At 42.9% G+C, this 18,323-nt stretch overlaps 2 protein-coding genes and 1 pseudogene across 2 annotated transcripts; 1 reads left to right on the plus strand and 2 right to left on the minus strand.

The window, feature by feature from the left end:
- Positions 1-6,328: 6,328 nt before the first annotated feature.
- Positions 6,329-12,207, plus strand: LOC120696634 (CBL-interacting protein kinase 32-like). The gene is made up of 15 exons (XM_039979603.1): positions 6,329-6,698; positions 8,281-8,517; positions 8,742-8,804; positions 8,959-9,030; positions 9,170-9,277; positions 9,354-9,434; positions 9,604-9,657; positions 9,761-9,886; positions 9,968-10,057; positions 10,514-10,636; positions 10,733-10,843; positions 11,141-11,254; positions 11,378-11,434; positions 11,517-11,591; positions 11,796-12,207. The coding sequence occupies exons 2-15, from the start codon at positions 8,347-8,349 to the stop codon at positions 11,871-11,873; spliced, it is 1,323 nt and encodes a 440-aa protein (XP_039835537.1). The 5' UTR covers positions 6,329-6,698; positions 8,281-8,346; the 3' UTR covers positions 11,874-12,207.
- A 463-nt stretch (positions 12,208-12,670) lies between these two features.
- On the minus strand, positions 12,671-13,740 carry LOC120696641 (annotated as a pseudogene).
- A 425-nt stretch (positions 13,741-14,165) lies between these two features.
- LOC120696632 (glutamate-rich WD repeat-containing protein 1-like) lies at positions 14,166-18,174 on the minus strand. The gene is made up of 13 exons (XM_039979599.1): positions 17,950-18,174; positions 17,783-17,836; positions 17,574-17,680; positions 17,408-17,486; positions 16,734-16,907; positions 16,513-16,611; positions 16,161-16,335; positions 15,902-16,005; positions 15,677-15,816; positions 15,525-15,597; positions 15,010-15,122; positions 14,787-14,904; positions 14,166-14,627 (listed from the first exon to the last, which is right to left on the minus strand). The coding sequence occupies exons 1-13, from the start codon at positions 17,998-18,000 to the stop codon at positions 14,472-14,474; spliced, it is 1,443 nt and encodes a 480-aa protein (XP_039835533.1). The 5' UTR covers positions 18,001-18,174; the 3' UTR covers positions 14,166-14,471.
- Between the last annotated feature and the right edge of the window lie 149 nt (positions 18,175-18,323).

Consider the following 18,323-nt stretch of genomic DNA (forward strand, 5'->3'; position numbering starts at 1 on the left):
ACCCATCGCCGGGGACGGTCCTCCCCCTCCCTCGCCGGCGACTGGATCGGGGCGCCGCCGACCCTCTGCCCCCTCCCTCCCTCTGCCCCCTCCCTCTCTCTCCGCCCACCCTCGCCGGCGCCGGATCCGGAGTGGCGCGCGGCCGGCCCCTCCTCCTTTCCTTCCATGGCAGGCGGCCGGATCCGGAGCGGAGCAGCGGCCGGCGAGCGCGCAGAGGCCTGCTTCCGCTCCCCCCTGGCCGTGGCCGCGCGACGGTGGAGGCTCTTTGCGGCGGCGGCACCCGGCCGCGTCCTCCTCCGGCGAGCAGGGCCATAGCGCGGCGGCCCGGCCGATTCGGAGTGGCCTCGACGGCAGCAGCGCACACGACGCCCTCCCTGGAGCTCGGGGGTGCTCGATCTCGGCCTGCCTCGACCTCTGCCCATCGGCTCGCCTCGGGGCGCCACGGCCGGCTCACCTCGCCGCGCCGCGCCTCCTTCCTCGGCGCCGCGCCCCCTCTCTGCTCCCTCCGCCGGTGACCGGAGCTCGGCGCGCGTGCGTGCGGGCGGGCCTGCGCGAGCTCGGCTGCTGGCGGTGGGGCAGCTGCGGCGGGCGGAGGCCACACGACGCGCGGCGTGTTGCCCTCCTCCTCCGGCGCGCGTCCATGGCGGAGCGGCGCGGCGCGCCGGGGGGAGGGAGGGAGGAGGAGCAGGGGCCATGGCGCGGCGGGGCGGAGCGAGCGGAGGCGCTGTTGGGGAGGAGAAGCAGGGGCCACGCCGCCGGGGTAAAAAGGAAGGCGCTGCGCGCACGGCCATGGCGCTGGGCGCCGGGCGGAGGCGAGGTGCTGCGCGGGCGGGCGGCGGGCGGAGGGGCGCGGCGCGCGCGTCGGCCTGGATTGGGGATAACAGAGATGTAAGAAGTGGGGCCCACCTGTCAGCGACTGAAACTTCACAGAACTGTGACGGAATGGCACTGAAGGCATTGGAGTAAAATTTTAGTGGCATTCAAGGGATGGTCTAAATTTTGATGGCATTGAAGGGATTGGCTAAATTTTTGATGGCATTTAGGGAATTAACTCTAATTTCGACGTCGTCGATCGCGTGGTCGATTGAGGCAGGGATCGATCGCTAGATTTGTATTTGTACATACAGCAGAGCGGCGACCCTGCCGGCACGCAAGCGGCCGCACTAGCTAGCTAGCTAGCTTAGTGCGCCCTGAACAGACGATGCACGCGCATGACTTGGACCAAGCCAGCAGCAGGTCCCCTAGCTAGCTACTAGCAGCTTGTTCGAAGGAGTTGATGGGAGCCGCTGGCCTGCTTGAGCTGACTATATATAGGAGCACGAGATGACAGAGCAGAGCAGAGCAGGTACGGCGGCGGGTTCGTTAGCTAGGCGCCCCGCCATGCGCGCGGCGGCTCAACTTGCATTGCACGCCCACACCTCCTCCAAAAACGATGCCACACGCCCGGCACACAGCCACACACACACTTTTCGGCGTTTTATAAACCCCGGCGCCGGGGCTCGATCGGTTACCTCGCCGTTGAAACAAGTTGAGCCGCTGCCGCCGCCAGACTGCCTCCATTGATGAGTGCTCCAATATCTGATCCGGACTACACGTTGTTTAAAATTTCATAGCTTTATAGTTGACTCAATTGGATGGATACATAAAAATATGAAAACATGTAGATGTCCAAATAAATAGCCAAAAAAATTGAAAAATAGTTGCCAAAAGCAAAAGGAAAAAAATGTGTTGCTGTCAGCAACTAGTGATAGTTTAAAACTTTAACTTTAGTGGGTGCAAGATTAATTCCAAGAGAAATACACATTCCTTTCTTTTGCTACCTTTATGACATATATGCACAAGGGAAGACCTTGGCAGGTCAATTACGGTAATGATTTACTTCGTTCAATTCAAATGTTGTCTACTAAATTTAGCTTTACTAACTTCCGTGTTGCTACGGACAAAGTTAGTATAAATATCGGATATGTATAGTTGTTCATGGATTAATTTGTAGGGATCTACACGATCAAGTTATGGACGGACGGCTAGTCCGACTCGTATACGGGATGACTAAGGTCCACTTATCAATAAAAGGAGGACTAAGCTAAAACATTTAGATGAAAATGTTATGTGCTTTAGAAATATAGGTAAAGATATAGGGGTGCATGATAATGCTGCCGGGCACTCTGCCTTTCTTTTGCCACATCTTGTCATCAGATGATGTGTTACATTAATTGCTCCACCAATGTGCTAGTGGCTAGTATGCTCTTCTCCATATCATAGGCGGTTAATATGCTGTATCAGTCATCACACCTAGCATCAAATTCCCCGGTAGCCTAGCTACGTTTTCACCGTGTTTGATTATTGCTACCTGAATTGTTCACCATTTTTCTTGCAATAAACTTTGTACTATTGTTGTGGGATTTTTTTTTATCAATACCAGATGATGACATCCCTATTGTGGCACTGTTATGGGATGTCCTTTTATTGCGTTTCCTATCTACCTAAAATTACATTGTTGCTCAATCACATCCAAAATTATTGTTCCTCATGATTATATTGTAAACGAAACACTATTCAAATGACTATCTATTCATTTGCTTCTGGGTGCACTATTTGGGCCAGGAAATCCAATGTGAGCCCAAACTACTCCGGGACAGCTCGTGGAGGCCCATTGGCCCCTCCCGCACTGCTGTGCTGTGCTGTGCTGCTCCGGCCTTAACACTTTTTTTTGTTGGCTGTTGCCGCTGCTTCTTGCGTGCATCATCATTTTTCTCAGAAAAAAAAATTAAGGCATCAGCGATGGAAGTAACCAGCATCGCGGAGAAGGAGATGCGAGAACGCTGCGTGGATTAGCGATATATGGAAGCAACGAAGAAGAAGAAGAAAACTTCCCTCCCGGCTCCCTCCTAGTCCTAGGTGGATCGATCACTGATTAATTAATTACCTGCTCCGATCAGATCCTTGGAAATTTATTTCACGTTGGATGAATGAGACGCAATAATAATGTAATAATGCAAGTACACTGACGACGAAAACTGCCGGACAGCTAACAATAAAAAAAAAGTAACGTTGGGTCATCATCACTACTCCCTCTACTTTTATTTACATAACATATTAGGTTTGTCCTAAGTTAATTTCTTTTAGCTTTGATCACGTCTATAGAAAAAAGGGTCAGTTGGATCCATGCCACTACAATTTCACGATTTTTGATTTCATGTTGAAATCGATGCCATTGAGTGGCATGATTTTCAACGTGAAACCCAATTTCACGGAGTTGTGGTGGCATGAATCGAATTTTCCCTAGAAAAAATAGTAACAACTATATTATCTAATATATGCACTATCAACAGATATACTTTATGGTGGATTCAATATAATGAAACAAATTTGGTATTACAAATGTTATTATTTTTTCTATAAATTTGATCAAAGTTTGCTAAATTTTACTTTGAACAAACCTAATACGATATGTAAATGGAGCAGCTAGCCATTTTAATCACAAGTTGCAGCCTTGCAGGTCGTTGGTCATCATCTTCTTGTTGATTGGTGGTCGATCCAAGCCACTGCAAGCATGCATAATAATGCTTGCATAATAATTAGTTGGATGGGTCCTTTCTTAATATATATAATTTCGGCTCAGCCGCCTGATTGTGTTGACGATCTGTGTACAGTACGCTAGCAGCAAAGAGATAGACCTTAGTATACCGGCCGGCCTGGAGATGATTACTGGATGAAGATGTGATTAATTAGCGCAGTCATATCCATATCCGATCCACGAGGAGAACAAATTATTGTGTGGTGGATACCACCACGTAGGTACATATATATGAATGCACGATCCAGTTGCTGCTGATGACTTGGGACTCAAATACTAAAAATGTACTAAACAAACATAATTATTAAGTACCAGACAACAAGATGAACGACTGTTGTCAGTCGTTCAAGCAATTATATATTCATCATCTGTACTGTCGCTACTCATCAAAATTTATCCATCTTCACCTTGTTTAATTATTTTCCTTTTATTAATTATACGTACTCCTGCTTGCTTTTATTTGGCCTCAAAACCCACATTTTCCGTGATCTAGCTACCAAATGTTTGGCTATGACATGTAGTAGACTTTCATGCTATTTTCGGCCAACAAATTAAAATTTCTCTCCAATGCAAGGATTCTAATTGAAATGGAGATTTAAAGGAGACTTGCATTCATCGATCCTGCAGCAGTACACACATCAGGTTAGTTAACCTGCTCCCTTTATTTTTTTTCTCCTTTTATTTTCACTAGTGGAGATGCATGTGCCACAGGCACGTGTTGAAAGAACAATAATATTTAAAAGTAATTGGATTGCGCCGAACGACTATTAAATTTAAATTTATTTATTAATATCATAGCAATCCAATCTCATATAATATAAATTTAAATAATAAATCATATCATTATTAATTAGTTACCATGTATATCATATAAGAATACATTTTCATAAGTTAGTTTGAAAAAATATACCTTCAACTCCATGCATCGGATCATCTAGTTCCCATAAACCCGAGTCAAATTGGTCTTCTCGATCAATATTTCTAGTGCACGCCCTAGTTAATCGCCTGGACTGTTGTTGCGTCAATACAGGTAAGGTCCCAGGAACAAGTGTATGTATCTGTTCACCTAAAATCATTGGCCAAATATTATAGTCCACATATAACAAATATTACAGTTATTTTCATACTGAATTATAAAAAATAATACCTTGATTGTGTATTTTTGTTCCTGCTGGCATTCATTAGCTTTCAATATATATCTTCACATGTTTTGCTAATATATATATATATATATATATATATATATATATATCAAATGTTGAATGAGAAAAATATCTTACCTCTAGCAATTTCAGCAAAGAGCTCGACCGTCTAGTGATACGGTAGTGAGAAGCACGTCAGAGGCGCATAGGGTGACCTCCACGGACATAAAAGGGTCCTGATGACGATGACTATGTAATGTGCGATGTTAGGACGGGCTCGAAGAATGTCAGAATGCCGGCGACCAGCGAAACACAATGTTCGAATGAAATGAAGAACATTATCTTTAATAGCGACAAAACGATATGGGACACCGGTGGTCAGCAGATTAACAAGCTACAAGCGCCAGTGGACAGGGGCGTCGGTGGCTAGAACAAAAACAGGCGCCGGTGGCAGGGACAGCGGAGACAGGGAGACATGTGCGCCGGCAGTGGACAGGGGCGCCGGTGGCTTGGGGTGCGAGTGAAGAGGGCTGGACGCTGGTGGCACAGACAATGGACGCCGGTGGCATGGAAAATGGAGGCAGGAGAAAATGTATCGTTCCAAAAAAAAAAGAAGCTAAATCGTTTGCCTGTGCATAAGAAATGAAATAAAATAATATATTTTCCTTCCAAACACAAACCTTGAGCGTGTGCGTAAGGAAAGAAAAAAATAAACCATGTGCGTGTGCAGAAAGAAATAAGCAAAGGAAAGAAACAAAAGAATATTTTCCTTCCTAACGTATTTTTTCCTTCCTCACATTTATGGGAATTATGGGAATTGAATGGCCGGCCATGCAGGGTGGTTGGGACGAAATTTTTGCCATGCATGCTCCGGACGTGGGTAAAACTTTTGGTGAAAAAAAATTAAGAGTTTTGGGTGGAAACATTTTCCTTCTCGCGAAAAATGGGACTCCACCCCTTTTCGTCAAACCTCTATACCTGACAAGTGGGACATCCGTGAGGGTATGGTAGGCCTAATGTTGGTGAGAAAAGTTTTCAATTATTTCAACTTTTATAGTATAGATTTATAGTATAGATAGACTACTCCCAGCATGTTTCAATCATCTGCAAACAAGTACTTCCTCCATCCCAAAATATAAGCATTTATCGACTTCTGCGATTCACGTTTGACCATTCGTCTTATTCGAAAAATTTGTGAAAATATTATTTATTTTGTTATGATATGTTTTATCATCGTATATATTTTAAGTATATTATAATTATTTTTACATTTTTATAAATTTTTTAAATAAGATGAATGATCAAACGTGATCAGCAAAAGTCAACAAATGTTTATATTCTGGGACGGGGGAGTAAGGCAATTTTTTTTTACTATTTTTCTATCATCGGACGGATAAACTTAGAGTTGATAGATGTACTACTAGCATGAGTGCATGTGCATCCGCTGCATGTGGGCACGCACGGCACAGAGGATCCGAACCCGTCACGGTCACGAGCGAGTGCTGAAGGAGCTCGCTCGCGGTCCCCAGAGCGGCAAGTCCGGCGATCATCAATCATGCTGCACGCCGGCACTGCAGTACGATTCGACGGCGTGGTGGCAAGGCATGGCATCGCATGGCATCCGTACCTCTCGTCCCCACTCCCCGGGGGACCCACCCACCACTGACAGCCGCCGCCGAGGCACGTCCATGGAAGGGAAGGGAATTACCATGTGGAGGCAGTTGGAATTGATTTTTTTTTTTCCGGAGTCCTCCTTCCCTTCCGTCTTCTTCTTCCCCACCTCACCCTTTATCTTTTGCTGCCCGCCGCTATCTCTCCTGCTCAGCAGCGGCGGCCTCCCCATCAGAAGCCTAGCAGCTCTTCCTCGCTCCAACAGCCGTTTCCTAGATCTTTTTCAGCACCGCCACTCCAGCAGGGCACACCAAGGGCATCCACTCTGCATTTCTTCGCCTGATCCAATCCAACCGGAGAGACTGCAAGTAAGAGCTCCTCTGCCTGCCTCTTCTCTTTCTTCCGTGTTTCCTTTTTCTTCCTGTTTCTAGTATGCAGCGATGTGATCCGCTCCTTTTCAGCCCAACTACAGTTGCTTCATGCATTCTTTCCAGCAATCTTGTTTTCCCCTCTTCATTCCCCAAGCCCTTCAGCCTTGTATTTCTAGCATGCAGGTTTTTATCGGAGGCTATTGGCCCAGCTTCTTAACCTCCATTGTTCCTGCTAGTTTTTTCTTTTTTTTAAAAAAAAAAACTTTCCCCCACCTTAAAAGAAATCACTTTCTTCCCTGTTTGAGATGAGAGCCCTGGGTGCCAGTTCCATGTTCTTGGGCTCTCCGATTGCTGGAATGGAATATGCCCATGAGCTGCCCCTCACATGTTGTGTTATGCTTTTCTCAATGGATGACTGAATATTCAGGCCCTGTTTAGATTTTACAGGTTTTTGCAAAAAAGCCGTAAACACATTAAAGTGAAATAGAATCTTGCTAATTTGAAGTACTAAATGAAGTCTATTTACAAAACTTTTTGCATGGATGGGCTGTAAATCGCGAGACGATTCTAATGAGCCTACTTAATCTATGATTTGCAACATTGATGCTACAGTAACCACCCGCTAATTATTAATTAAACATGGATTAATTAGCATCATTAGATTCGTCTCGCGATTTATAACCCATCTATGCAAAAAGTTTTGCAAATAGACTTCATTTAGTACTTCAAATGCCCTCTTTACATCTTTACACAATTTTGCAAAATGAACTAAACACACCCTCAATTCCTATCTTCTCTGCGGCCCCCTCGTGGTTGATTGACATTTATTCTTTCCAGGTCCCAAGAATGGTCTAACTTCTCTTTCACTTCCAATTCGATATTCCTGTTCCTAGGCGAGGGAGGAAAAAAAAACTAGTTTTTGGATCTCACAGGATCTTTTCTGCTATCCCCACTGATTGAGCCGTTCACCCATTTTCTGACTAGGCCTGGTTTAGATGCAAAATTCAAAATTTCAAAACTATCACATCGAATGTGTGCGGTACATGCATGTATGGAGTATTAAATCTAGACGAAATAAAAAACTAATTGCATAGTTTGCATGTAAATGACGAGTCAAATCTAATGAGCCTAATTAGGTCATGATTAGACACTAATTTGCTGCAGTAATTGGTAACATGTGCTAATGACGGATTAATTAGTCTTATAAATTCATCTCGTAGTTTACAGACGAGTTCTATAATTAGTCTATGTTTAATACTTCAAATATGAAAAGATTCTATTTCAAAAATGTTACGGAGGGCAACTGGTAGGGAATAAATAACAAACAAACTGACCAGCAGCTTTTCACCAGTCGTGGTTTTGCATTTGGCCATGCCCATAAAATTTATAGCTGGGTGATGATTGATTGGAGATAAGAAATGAGACATGAATCTATCACACGTCCTAACTGAACTCATGTAATGATTGGTGCTGAGTTAATTTCAGAAATTTATGCAGTTAGACAAGTACCAGCATGTCAATTTTTTTTCTCCAATTTTTATCTTGACCTTTAACAATGTGGGTAAAATTTTCCACACAGGACAGTGAAACCATTGGACTCCGCTTAGAAACTTCCTGATATTTCTAAGGGGCGATAAGGCAGGGAATGAGTACAACCAAGGTGAAGAGACGTGTGGGGAAGTATGAGCTCGGTCGGACCATAGGTGAAGGCACATTCGCAAAGGTCAGGTTCGCAAAGAACACTGAGACAGGCGAACCGGTAGCCATCAAGGTCGTAGATAAGGAGAAGGTCCTCAAGCACAAGATGGTTGAACAGGTCACTGTCGATTTCACACTTTGAATTATTGCTGCATTTTTTAATGTTTGGTGATATTTCACATCTTGAAGATTGTGGTCCCTTCCATCAGATTCTGTACCCCTTTTATTGTATTTCTTATTTTTGAATGGTCTATGAGCTTGGCAACTTTGCTCAGCATTGAATTAATACCCCCTTGTCGAAGTAATTTGTCATTGATGAAAAAACTACATGGTCGAATGCAGATTAAGCGGGAAATTTCGACAATGAAGTTGATCAAGCATCCCAATGTTGTTCGCATATACGAGGTACCTTTCTTGATATTCTATTTGACCTTACAAGATATCAGAAAAGAGCCAAGTCAATAAATTCCTAATCTAATCATTTAACATGCCTATTTTCTTTTCACTGGGAGCAGTCAATTGCTGATATTTGACAAATCAATGTTTCATTAATCGTTAGGTGATGGGAAGTAAAACAAAGATCTACATTGTGTTAGAATATGCTACAGGTGGCGAGCTCTTTGACATAATTGTAAGTGATATACACGTCCATTCCGGTTCATGCTGTTTCTGCTATACCCACTGCCTTTACTGTTTCAATGTCCACAAAGCTCAGTTTATCACTGAAAATTTTTAATTAAAGTTAAACCTTTTATGTTCCTATCATAAAGGCTAACCATGGTCGAATGAGGGAAGATGAAGCCAGGAGGTACTTCCAACAATTAATCAATGCAGTTGATTATTGTCATAGCAGGGGTGTGTACCACCGGGATCTAAAAGTGAGCTCATTTTCTTTGTGTGATTTTTTCTGTAATGAAGGAATCTATTTCAGAATCTAAATTAAGATACTCGCAGCCTGAAAATTTACTGCTCGATTCATATGGAAACCTGAAGGTCTCTGACTTTGGGCTGAGCGCGCTATCTCAGCAGATCAAGGTAATGACTTCTCGCCTATATGCATCTAAGTTACCAATGAGTACTTGAGTATGAGAGGGTAAAATTCACACTCTTTGCATCAGCAATTAATCATACCCGTTTATGTCTAAAAAATTGAGTCCCTCAACATGTTTTTAAGCATGTTTCTTCTCTCTTCTATCTTGTTCAGGATGATGGATTGCTGCACACAACTTGTGGAACTCCGAACTATGTTGCACCAGAGGTAATGCCAAAAAACTGCACAGACTGAACCAATAATGGATGCCATGGCAATTACCATTTCTTAGGAATGCAATGATAAAATATTTCTACCAACTTCATTGTAGGTCCTTGAAGATCAAGGCTATGACGGTGCAATGGCTGATTTGTGGTCATGTGGAGTTATCCTGTTTGTTCTGCTAGCAGGGTATTTGCCTTTTGAGGACTCTAATCTTATGACGTTGTATAAGAAAGTGAGCATTGCAAGGCTTTTAGATTACTGCAGCGGTCTTGTTTATTCGCGCTTATTTGACTTTACCTGATATTCCTTGCAGATATCAAATGCAGAATTTACATTTCCACCATGGACGTCTTTTCCTGCGAAGAGGTTGTTAATAAGAATCCTTGATCCAAATCCAATGACGGTATGCCAGATCACAAAAGCTTCTTGAAAAGGAAAATACTAGCGAAATAATCTTAAGATAATGGAATAGAACAAATCTATACTCCCCATACAAATGTATCGCCTAGTAGGCCGATAGATAACTGATATCACTGATAAACGTCAACCGTCAACCACGTCAACCAAATGATATTCCCACCGATCCAGGGTTTGTCATGTAAGTCAGATTGACACAAATGTACTTACTAGTATGCACATGGCCACTATGAGATGCAGTTGAGGAAAATTTTCTTTTAGGAAAAGGTATAGGCAATCCACATAACCATATTTCAAAATGATACCCTTTTTTTGAGACAAAAATGGGTTGTGGTTCATCTTCATTTTGAGTGTGTGCCAACTCTGCTTTCAAAATGAATGTGCCTTCATAATTCTCTCTTGCTCCATAACATTAGGCTCATCTTTTGGTAAACCATGGCAGAGAATAACAATCCCTGAAATATTAGAGGATGAATGGTTCAAAAAGGGCTACAAGCGCTCGGAATTTGACGAAAAATATGACACCACATTGGATGATGTGGATGCTGTCTTCAATGATTCAGAAGTAAGTAATTGGTGCATTTCTATTTTCTATCTCTTGCATAATTTCACGGAGTTTAGTTACCAACTAGTTTTACTAATGTTATCTGCCATCATTCAGGAGCACCACGTGACAGAAAAGAAAGAAGAAGAGCCAGTAGCTCTGAATGCATTTGAACTGATTTCAATGTCAGCAGGCCTAAACCTTGGAAACTTATTCGACTCAGAGCAGGTACTGGATCTGGATGTTCCTGACTCCTCTGTAGTAATTGAAAACGCAGTGTGGTTGGTTGCTTAAATTATCATGATTTTCCAAGGACATTGCCTCAAGACTCTGATATGTATTTCCTTTCTAACAGCTAGTAAAGGTCAAGTCAATTACACAGTTATAATGCATTTGACAAGCTAATACTCTATATGCCTAGTAGTGATTAGAACATTGGTTTTGGAAATTTTACATTTTTTCGCAATTTAGGATTATCCTTCTTCTATATTTTCTACTTATATTTGTAATAATTTGTATTTGCAGGAATTCAAAAGAGAAACAAGGTTCACCTCAAAATGTCCACCCAAGGAAATTGTCCGCAAGATTGAGGAAGCTGCAAAACCTCTAGGATTCGATGTTCAGAAGAAAAATTACAAGGTTCCTTCCCACAACTCAATGATAACTGATTATCTGAATATTTTCCTTAAGTTTTTAAACTTCTCAATAATGTATACAAACTCTAGATAGATCTTTATGCATTCTGTCTTATTGTATAACCAGTTGAGGCTTGAAAAGGTGAAAGCAGGGAGGAAAGGAAACCTCAATGTTGCTACTGAGGTAATGCAAGAAAATCCTGAACTTGTAATCTATTTTAAAGTAAACTTCGTCTGCCTAACATTTATTATGCATTTTGGTTCAGATACTACAAGTCGCACCCTCTCTTCATATGGTAGAAGTCCGAAAAGCAAAAGGCGACACTCTGGAATTCCATAAAGTAATTACCTTACACGCAAAGATCATGCTTATAAAAGAAACATATCTATTCATGAAGCTGAGCCATTGGTTGGAGAAGTGGATTAATTCCTATACTTAGGCTTCTTAAATCACCAGTAGTTTGGATTGACTTAGAGATTCATAACTTAGCTTTGCTCTTCAACAATATATGGTACTTATATGTGTAAACTGTAACTTTCTGCAGTTCTACAAGAACCTTTCCAAGACCTTAAAGGACGTTGTCTGGAAATCCGAGGATCTGCAAATGCAACCTGCTGCTTAGCACTCGGCAGAACCTGAGGAGAGGAAGGATGGAAAACTATTTGTGTCTCATTCTTCCAAGCAGATTCCATTTTGGTAGCCTGGATCAGCAAATATGTTCTCCGAATTATATATGTACTGGTGTGTGGCCCAGCAAATTGTGCTGGTCCTCCACTACTGTTGTAAATGCTGCATTTTGAGAGGTCGCGTTGCTTGCTGTAGACTGTAGTTGGAGTGAAGCTCGTTCAGTAGATTTTGTCAGTATGTGAGCTTTGTAAATCCATGTATGCCTATGAATCATGTTGAAACACCATCCACAAAATCTGCGAAATGAAGCCAAGTATGGTTTTTGCATCCTTGCCCCTGCTATGTTGCCCCATTTTCTGGTACTGAACAGAAGAGCTTAAGCAGGTTTTCATTGTTTCAAGAAAAACCTGGCAAGTTAATTGGGAACTCATGTTGGTTACCATTTCATTTTTTTTCCCATTTACAAAGTGGATTTTGTTACATTTCACTCAGCTGTCAGCAAGAAATGAGGGTGGCAGAGTGAGTTTCAGAGGATTGTACAGGAGGGGCAAGTGCTCTTAGCGTGATCCGAGTCACTGCCATGGCCTTCCATCTCCTGGTGCCTTCGCCTGCACAATGACCCAAGAACCCAACATAAGTGTCAGGTTCAGGCTTCAGATGAAAATCATGCACGAGTAATTCTTTCAGCTGAAGTTTGATACATGAGTGTACTGCTACTTGCAAACTACACTGCTGAACTTTCAAGGCCCAATGCAATGCAAGTAAGTGCATTTGTTGAGTACCGTCGGCGTTTAACTTGGCGGCCCATTTGCAAGATCCGAAATGCAAGAACCCAGCGACAGACGCGGTATCCGTTTTTCAGGAGCGACGGCATGGCCGGTTCCGCTGTCTCCAATTCGAGCCTAATCGATTAATTGAGCAGGCACCTATCAATACCTAGTTTAATTTATCAATCAACGATGAGTCTTTGTGCTAATCTAGGCGAGAAGAATGCGAGGGATGCAATGCAAATGCAATGGAAGAAAGTTATAATAACTCAGTAATGCAAAGAAGAAAAAGAGAGATCTTTGAATTTGGATGGTCACTCACTTGGCCAGCATGACCTTTGCGAACTCGGTGTAGTTGATCTGGCCGTCGCCGTCGACGTCGGCCTCGCGGAGCATCTCGGCGAGCTCCTCGTCGGAGAGGCGCTCGCCGAGGTTCTGGAGGACGTGGCGGAGCTCGTCGCGGGAGATGAAGCCGTTCTGGTCCTGGTCGAAGACGCGGAAGGCCTCGCGGAGCTCTTCCTCGTCGGCGCCGCTGGCCTCGCGCATCTGCCGCGCCAGGAGGGTCAGGAACTCCTGGAAGTCGATGGCGCCGCTGCCGTCGGCGTCCACCTCGTTCACCATCTCCTGCAGCTCCTCCTCCGTCGGGTTCTGCCCCAACGAACGCATCACCGTGCCCAGCTCCTTGGTCGTGATCGTCCCTGCGTCGATCAATTTGTGCCGCCTCCACTGTCAATTGCAATTGCAATTCATCGATGAACAAATGCAGATGCAATTCAGCAATGGAGCCCTACATACCGTCGCCATCTTTGTCGAAGAGGCTGAAGGCCTCCCGGAACTCCTCGATCTGCTGCTTGGACAGCTGCTGCTCCATCTCGTCCATTCTCTTCTTCTCTCGATCGATTCAATGGGTTGCTGATCGATCTCCTAATTCCGTTGGAGAAAACACATGATCGATGGACGACGCCTTGTGTGCCCTCGATCACAAATTCACGACAAGCCACGATGGATGCAGACTAATTTGTGTGCCTGAATCGCAGGAACGGTAAAGGTGCATCCCCCTATCTAGTTTGTGCCTCCTTGTCCTCTGTTCTTCTGCTCTTGCGCTGGCCAAAATAAGGAGTCTGGGCGAATTTATACCTGCTCAGAAATACTTTTTTATTTTATCTTGTCAAACTTTAAGACTTTGATTCTCAGTGACTTCTCAAAAGTTTAGTTCGAAATCAGTGCCTGGAAAAATAATTACTTACCTGAAATCTCACCATACATTTTTTTCAATCTTTTCATTATATCTTTGTATATTATTCAATAGAAAGAATATGTGTACATTTAATTTTCTGCAAAGGGAGCACAGAATATACGCGGCGGCAATGGAGCATATCTAAATGGGCGGCTGCCAAATTTTCATAAACGAACAAAGCCGGCATCAGACCGCTGACCACGCTCCACAAAGGCCCTTCCAGCCTGCCACTCTGCCTATGTGAAATAACATTTCTGTGGACTAACATCTAACAAATCGTGCATCATGACAACCTATAAAAATTGTCTTTGTAGCCTCAGCACCAATAGCACCTTAGGTTGCTCTGCTAGCTGTGAAAAGGAAGCACTTTTTTTGCTTCGACGCCACAGTATCGGCTGATATATGCTGTGCCAACATTACAGACTACTTAGCAAAAAACTGTGCACATTACATCTTTATCTATATAGCACAGAATGTCAGCCAATGAAAATTTATCATCCTGCTCGACAAAGATGGCTGGCAGCTAAACAGGGATACTACTGGATACATAACCCTGGAATTACAAGTTGCATGGTGCTACCAAAAACATCTATGACTTAGCAGATGCCATGGTTGCATCAGTGTTGCCAGGAATGGTTGTATCAATGTTGCTGGGCATCAACACATTAAAGCCGTCAACTGCTGTAGATATGATCATCGAGGGTATCTGTGGGTGCCAATGCAGTTCTTTCAAGTCTTTTTGACCCTGCTCATAGAAACAGCCAGTGTCATGTATCACTCTTTAGTCTTTACAAGCAATAGAACTGTGCAAGAAAAATGATACAGCCACTAAAGATGAGGCCACAAGATCAGTTAGTTTCTAATGCCATCATGATCAAATGAGAGAACAATTTAATAGTACTACCTGATGAACAAAGAGAAGTTGTGGGGGTAAATCTTCAGGTGCATTTGCCTGCTCCTTCATCTTCGCTCTGAACTCAGCCTCCTCTTCAGCATCTCTTTCCAGTGAAAGGTCCCAAATTCTATACCCAGACAATTCGTGAGAGGTGTCAGCAAATACTGGGCTAAACATTTTGACAGTCCAGTGTATCTAAGAGAAGAATCACAAGGGAAGGAGAGAGTATTACGTGAGTTGATGATCTTCAGACGTTACAGCCAGTGATGCCGCTTCATGTGGACTCCACTCAATAGATGTAATTGCTTTCTTGTGGTACTCAAAATGGGCTACCAATGAGTCCTCCTACCAGTACGATAGAGAGTATTAAGGGAAAAAGATTCACAAACAACACTAACAAAGTACAAAACTAGAATTACTATAATCAGTACGAATATGTCTAGATAAACAGGGCAATACGACAAGGGTACAACCACGGTAGCGAGCTGGATTGATTTGTGCACAGTGCACTGTTTACATACTAGCAGTAATGAAACACTATCTAATGTAGGCTATCTATTTCAAAAATCTAGTAGCAAAAGCATAACTTGTATATTTTTATCGCTGAGATGGTTTACTCATTTCCTAATATCTTCAGAACACCCATTCATGTGCAATTGTCATTCCACATATTGCATAGAGAAATGTCAAGTTGGTTACATCCGAAACTCACAAGCATAGAAATTGTGATATGTCAAGAAGGAATACCTGAATTGATCTGAGATCACGAACTGAGAAACTGCCATCATCACACCCTGAAGCTATCATGGAGCTAGCAAGCCTGATAATGCAAGTCAAAACATGTGTAAAATATCATGAAGCAAAAGTTTTAGTACTCAAGAGTTTTCCGCTGGATATACCTATTCCATGAGATAACATTCACATCGGCTTTATGAGCTTTTATAGAAATACAAGGTTTCTTCCCTGTACGTATATCCCATATCGCTATAGTACCATCCACAGAACAAGAGGCAAATACGTCAGCTTCCGTGGGACTCCACTGCAAGGATTATTAGTTATAATAGTTGAGACAATCACATTCAAGGAAACATATTATTAACATGATACATCATTCAGTGGCATGCCTGTAGATCTTCAACGCTTGCAGTGTGTCCAACAAATGGATTTGCATCTACGTTCCAGTTGTTTGAAGTTGGCTCCCACAGGTGAATGCACTTATTGCAGTCGCCTGCATAGAATGGTATCAACTTATTCCATGAAAATATGTATACACCAAATTAGAATTGTATTAATGATTCATGCATGGACGTGGAATAAATGGTATCTACTATGGAAACATTTTAGATGACAAACATTGTGAAATGCACAAGATCAGGTACACACCAGAAACAAGTCTCCCAGTAACAAGCGGACTCCAATCAAGTGCATATCCCTCATCTTTATGGCCACTAAATACTTTCAGAGGCAAGTGTTTGTGGATTATGTCATCTTCTTTGGGTGCAGGTGCCCCTGACTCTGCTTCTGCTAAGGAATTAAGGTAGGAGCTCAAGTCCCACACCTGCATATTTAGCAGCCGGGTAACAGTTGGCAATGCATAAAAAAGAAGTCAATATGGTGCATTCAGTTTCAGGGCCTGTTTTCAAAGGTGATATGATATATAGAATTGATATACAAGTTTAGGTTGCCAGCAACCAAAATAACTAAAAAAACAAATGTGAGGTAAGAACTAAATTACCTGAACATGACCAGTATCTCCCCACGTAGCACATAGATGTGGTTTTTGAGTCATTGAGTGTATTCGATTTACACAACCCGCATGAGCCACTTTTTTTAGCTGATACATTGAAATGTAGCAACAGAACACATCACAAGCTGTATATCAATGTAGCTTGCACGACACTAAAAAAACTTGAGTTTTGTGGCGAAGTAGAGTTATGATATCGATTAAAAACATACATGTAGAATGGGCTTTGTATCCTCATTCATTTCTTCATCCTCTTCATCACTGCTGCTGTCACTATCCGCATCAGTGTCACCATCAACTGTTGAAGCTGGTATAGGTTCCCGTTTCTTCCCCCTTATGTTAGAAAGCTTGAAAATGCCAATATAATTTGATGAAGCCTTCTCAGCCTGAAGAAAAGTTTAGCTCCAAACTCAGAGAGATAAACTAAAAGTTTAATGATTATTGTATTCCAAACAATCAAGCCATTCCTTTAAGCTGAATGCCATAGCAAGATTCAAGAAAGTTGCTGAATTTAGGCTTAAATTAATCTTTTAACGATCTGGATTCGCTCACTAGCAACCAATTACAATCTCTAGCAAGAATCATGATATTAAATGCATGTGAGTGCTCACAATAAGTTTCTGGCACGTTCCCCTTTTTTATCTTAGAGTCAGTAAAGGCACACTGCTTAAATAAAAAAACATATTAACAAGAACATAAAAATAAATAGGCAATACCATGGCATGTTCCCGTAATATTTTCTATAAATTTCAATTAAAAATAAAAATACAGAAAAATAGGTGCAACAGTACAATATTTCAGGATTGTTTTTCAAAAAACTCTGTGATAGAAATGAAGTCAAGTTTTGCCAGTAACAATGTTTTGAAGGCATAAAGAGTAACAAAACCTGCGTTCCAGCAACACCATATAATGTATGGGGGAACTCTGATCGTACGAGTCCAAGTTGATCACGCACAACATCAAAACTGCAATGGGAGGTTATTCATTGAGAACGGATCATATATTGCCGTTAAGTAGCACGAAAAAAAATGCCCTATGCTGAGAAACATTACCTCAAGCAAGACCAGCCAATGTCGAACCCTCGGAGATAATTGTAAGCCTCAGGATCAAACTGGAGTTCCTCCCCATCTTCCAGTGCATCTACACCCGGTTGCCAGACCTAAAACGAAAGCAGAAAGGGGATTCATTTAGGCGTAACTTTGCGAGTAAACATCACTAGTCTGGCTGTGTGAAAGAAAAGGATGGGGTATTCCTTCCTCACCTTGGCCGGACCAGGGGCAACCGCAGGATTAGATGACGAGGAAGCTTCAACTTTCTTCAGGCCATAAATACAGCAGAATTAGGCATGTGAAACAAAGAACATACTGAAACGACTGAAGGAACAGGCATCAATCAGGACTCCAGAAATAATAATGTCCTGTATGGTACCTTGGTCTTCTTGGATTTGGCCTTCTTGGCCTTCTTGATGGTGCGACCCATGAGTGAAACAACTTTTGCAGAATAGAGCTCCGCGGAGGTGGCTGGTCCCGGGCGGCGGAGCTGCGACTGCAGGGGACGGGGAAGGAGGAGGGGCGGTGGTCGGGAACTTGGGTTTTGGCGGCGGCCGTGCCCCAGCCCCAGGGTTTCGGCAGCGAAGCTTCGTGTTCCCTCCGTTACCAATATTGGGCTGGGCCGATAGGCTCATAGTGGGCCGTGTGGACATTGCTTACTTAGTGGACAGTCATTCCAGCCCAGGAACCTTTTTCTCAGAGAATTCCAGCCCATGATGAAATTTAAAAGGTTGCTCTATTTCCTTTCCTTTT

Source organism: Panicum virgatum, chromosome 3K (genome assembly GCF_016808335.1).
Source record: "Panicum virgatum strain AP13 chromosome 3K, P.virgatum_v5, whole genome shotgun sequence".
Lineage (NCBI taxonomy): Eukaryota > Viridiplantae > Streptophyta > Magnoliopsida > Poales > Poaceae > Panicum > Panicum virgatum.

What these genes read in the sequence shown, in the direction of transcription:
- LOC120696634 (XM_039979603.1), top strand. Translation starts at nt 8,347, where the DNA reads ATGAGTACAACCAAGGTGAAGAGACGTGTGGGGAAGTATGAGCTCGGT. An exon ending in GCGAGCTCTTTGACATAATT is followed by an intron (nt 9,031 to 9,169) that starts GTAAGTGATATA and finishes CCTATCATAAAG; the next exon opens with GCTAACCATGGTCGAATGAG. An exon ending in CTGTCTTCAATGATTCAGAA is followed by an intron (nt 10,637 to 10,732) that starts GTAAGTAATTGG and finishes GCCATCATTCAG; the next exon opens with GAGCACCACGTGACAGAAAA.
- LOC120696632 (XM_039979599.1), bottom strand. Translation starts at nt 18,000, where the DNA reads ATGGGTCGCACCATCAAGAAGGCCAAGAAGGCCAAATCCAAGAAGACC. An exon ending in ATGGTGTTGCTGGAACGCAG is followed by an intron (nt 16,908 to 17,407) that starts GTTTTGTTACTC and finishes ACTTTTCTTCAG; the next exon opens with GCTGAGAAGGCTTCATCAAA. An exon ending in TACTGGGAGACTTGTTTCTG is followed by an intron (nt 16,006 to 16,160) that starts GTGTGTACCTGA and finishes CATTCTATGCAG; the next exon opens with GCGACTGCAATAAGTGCATT.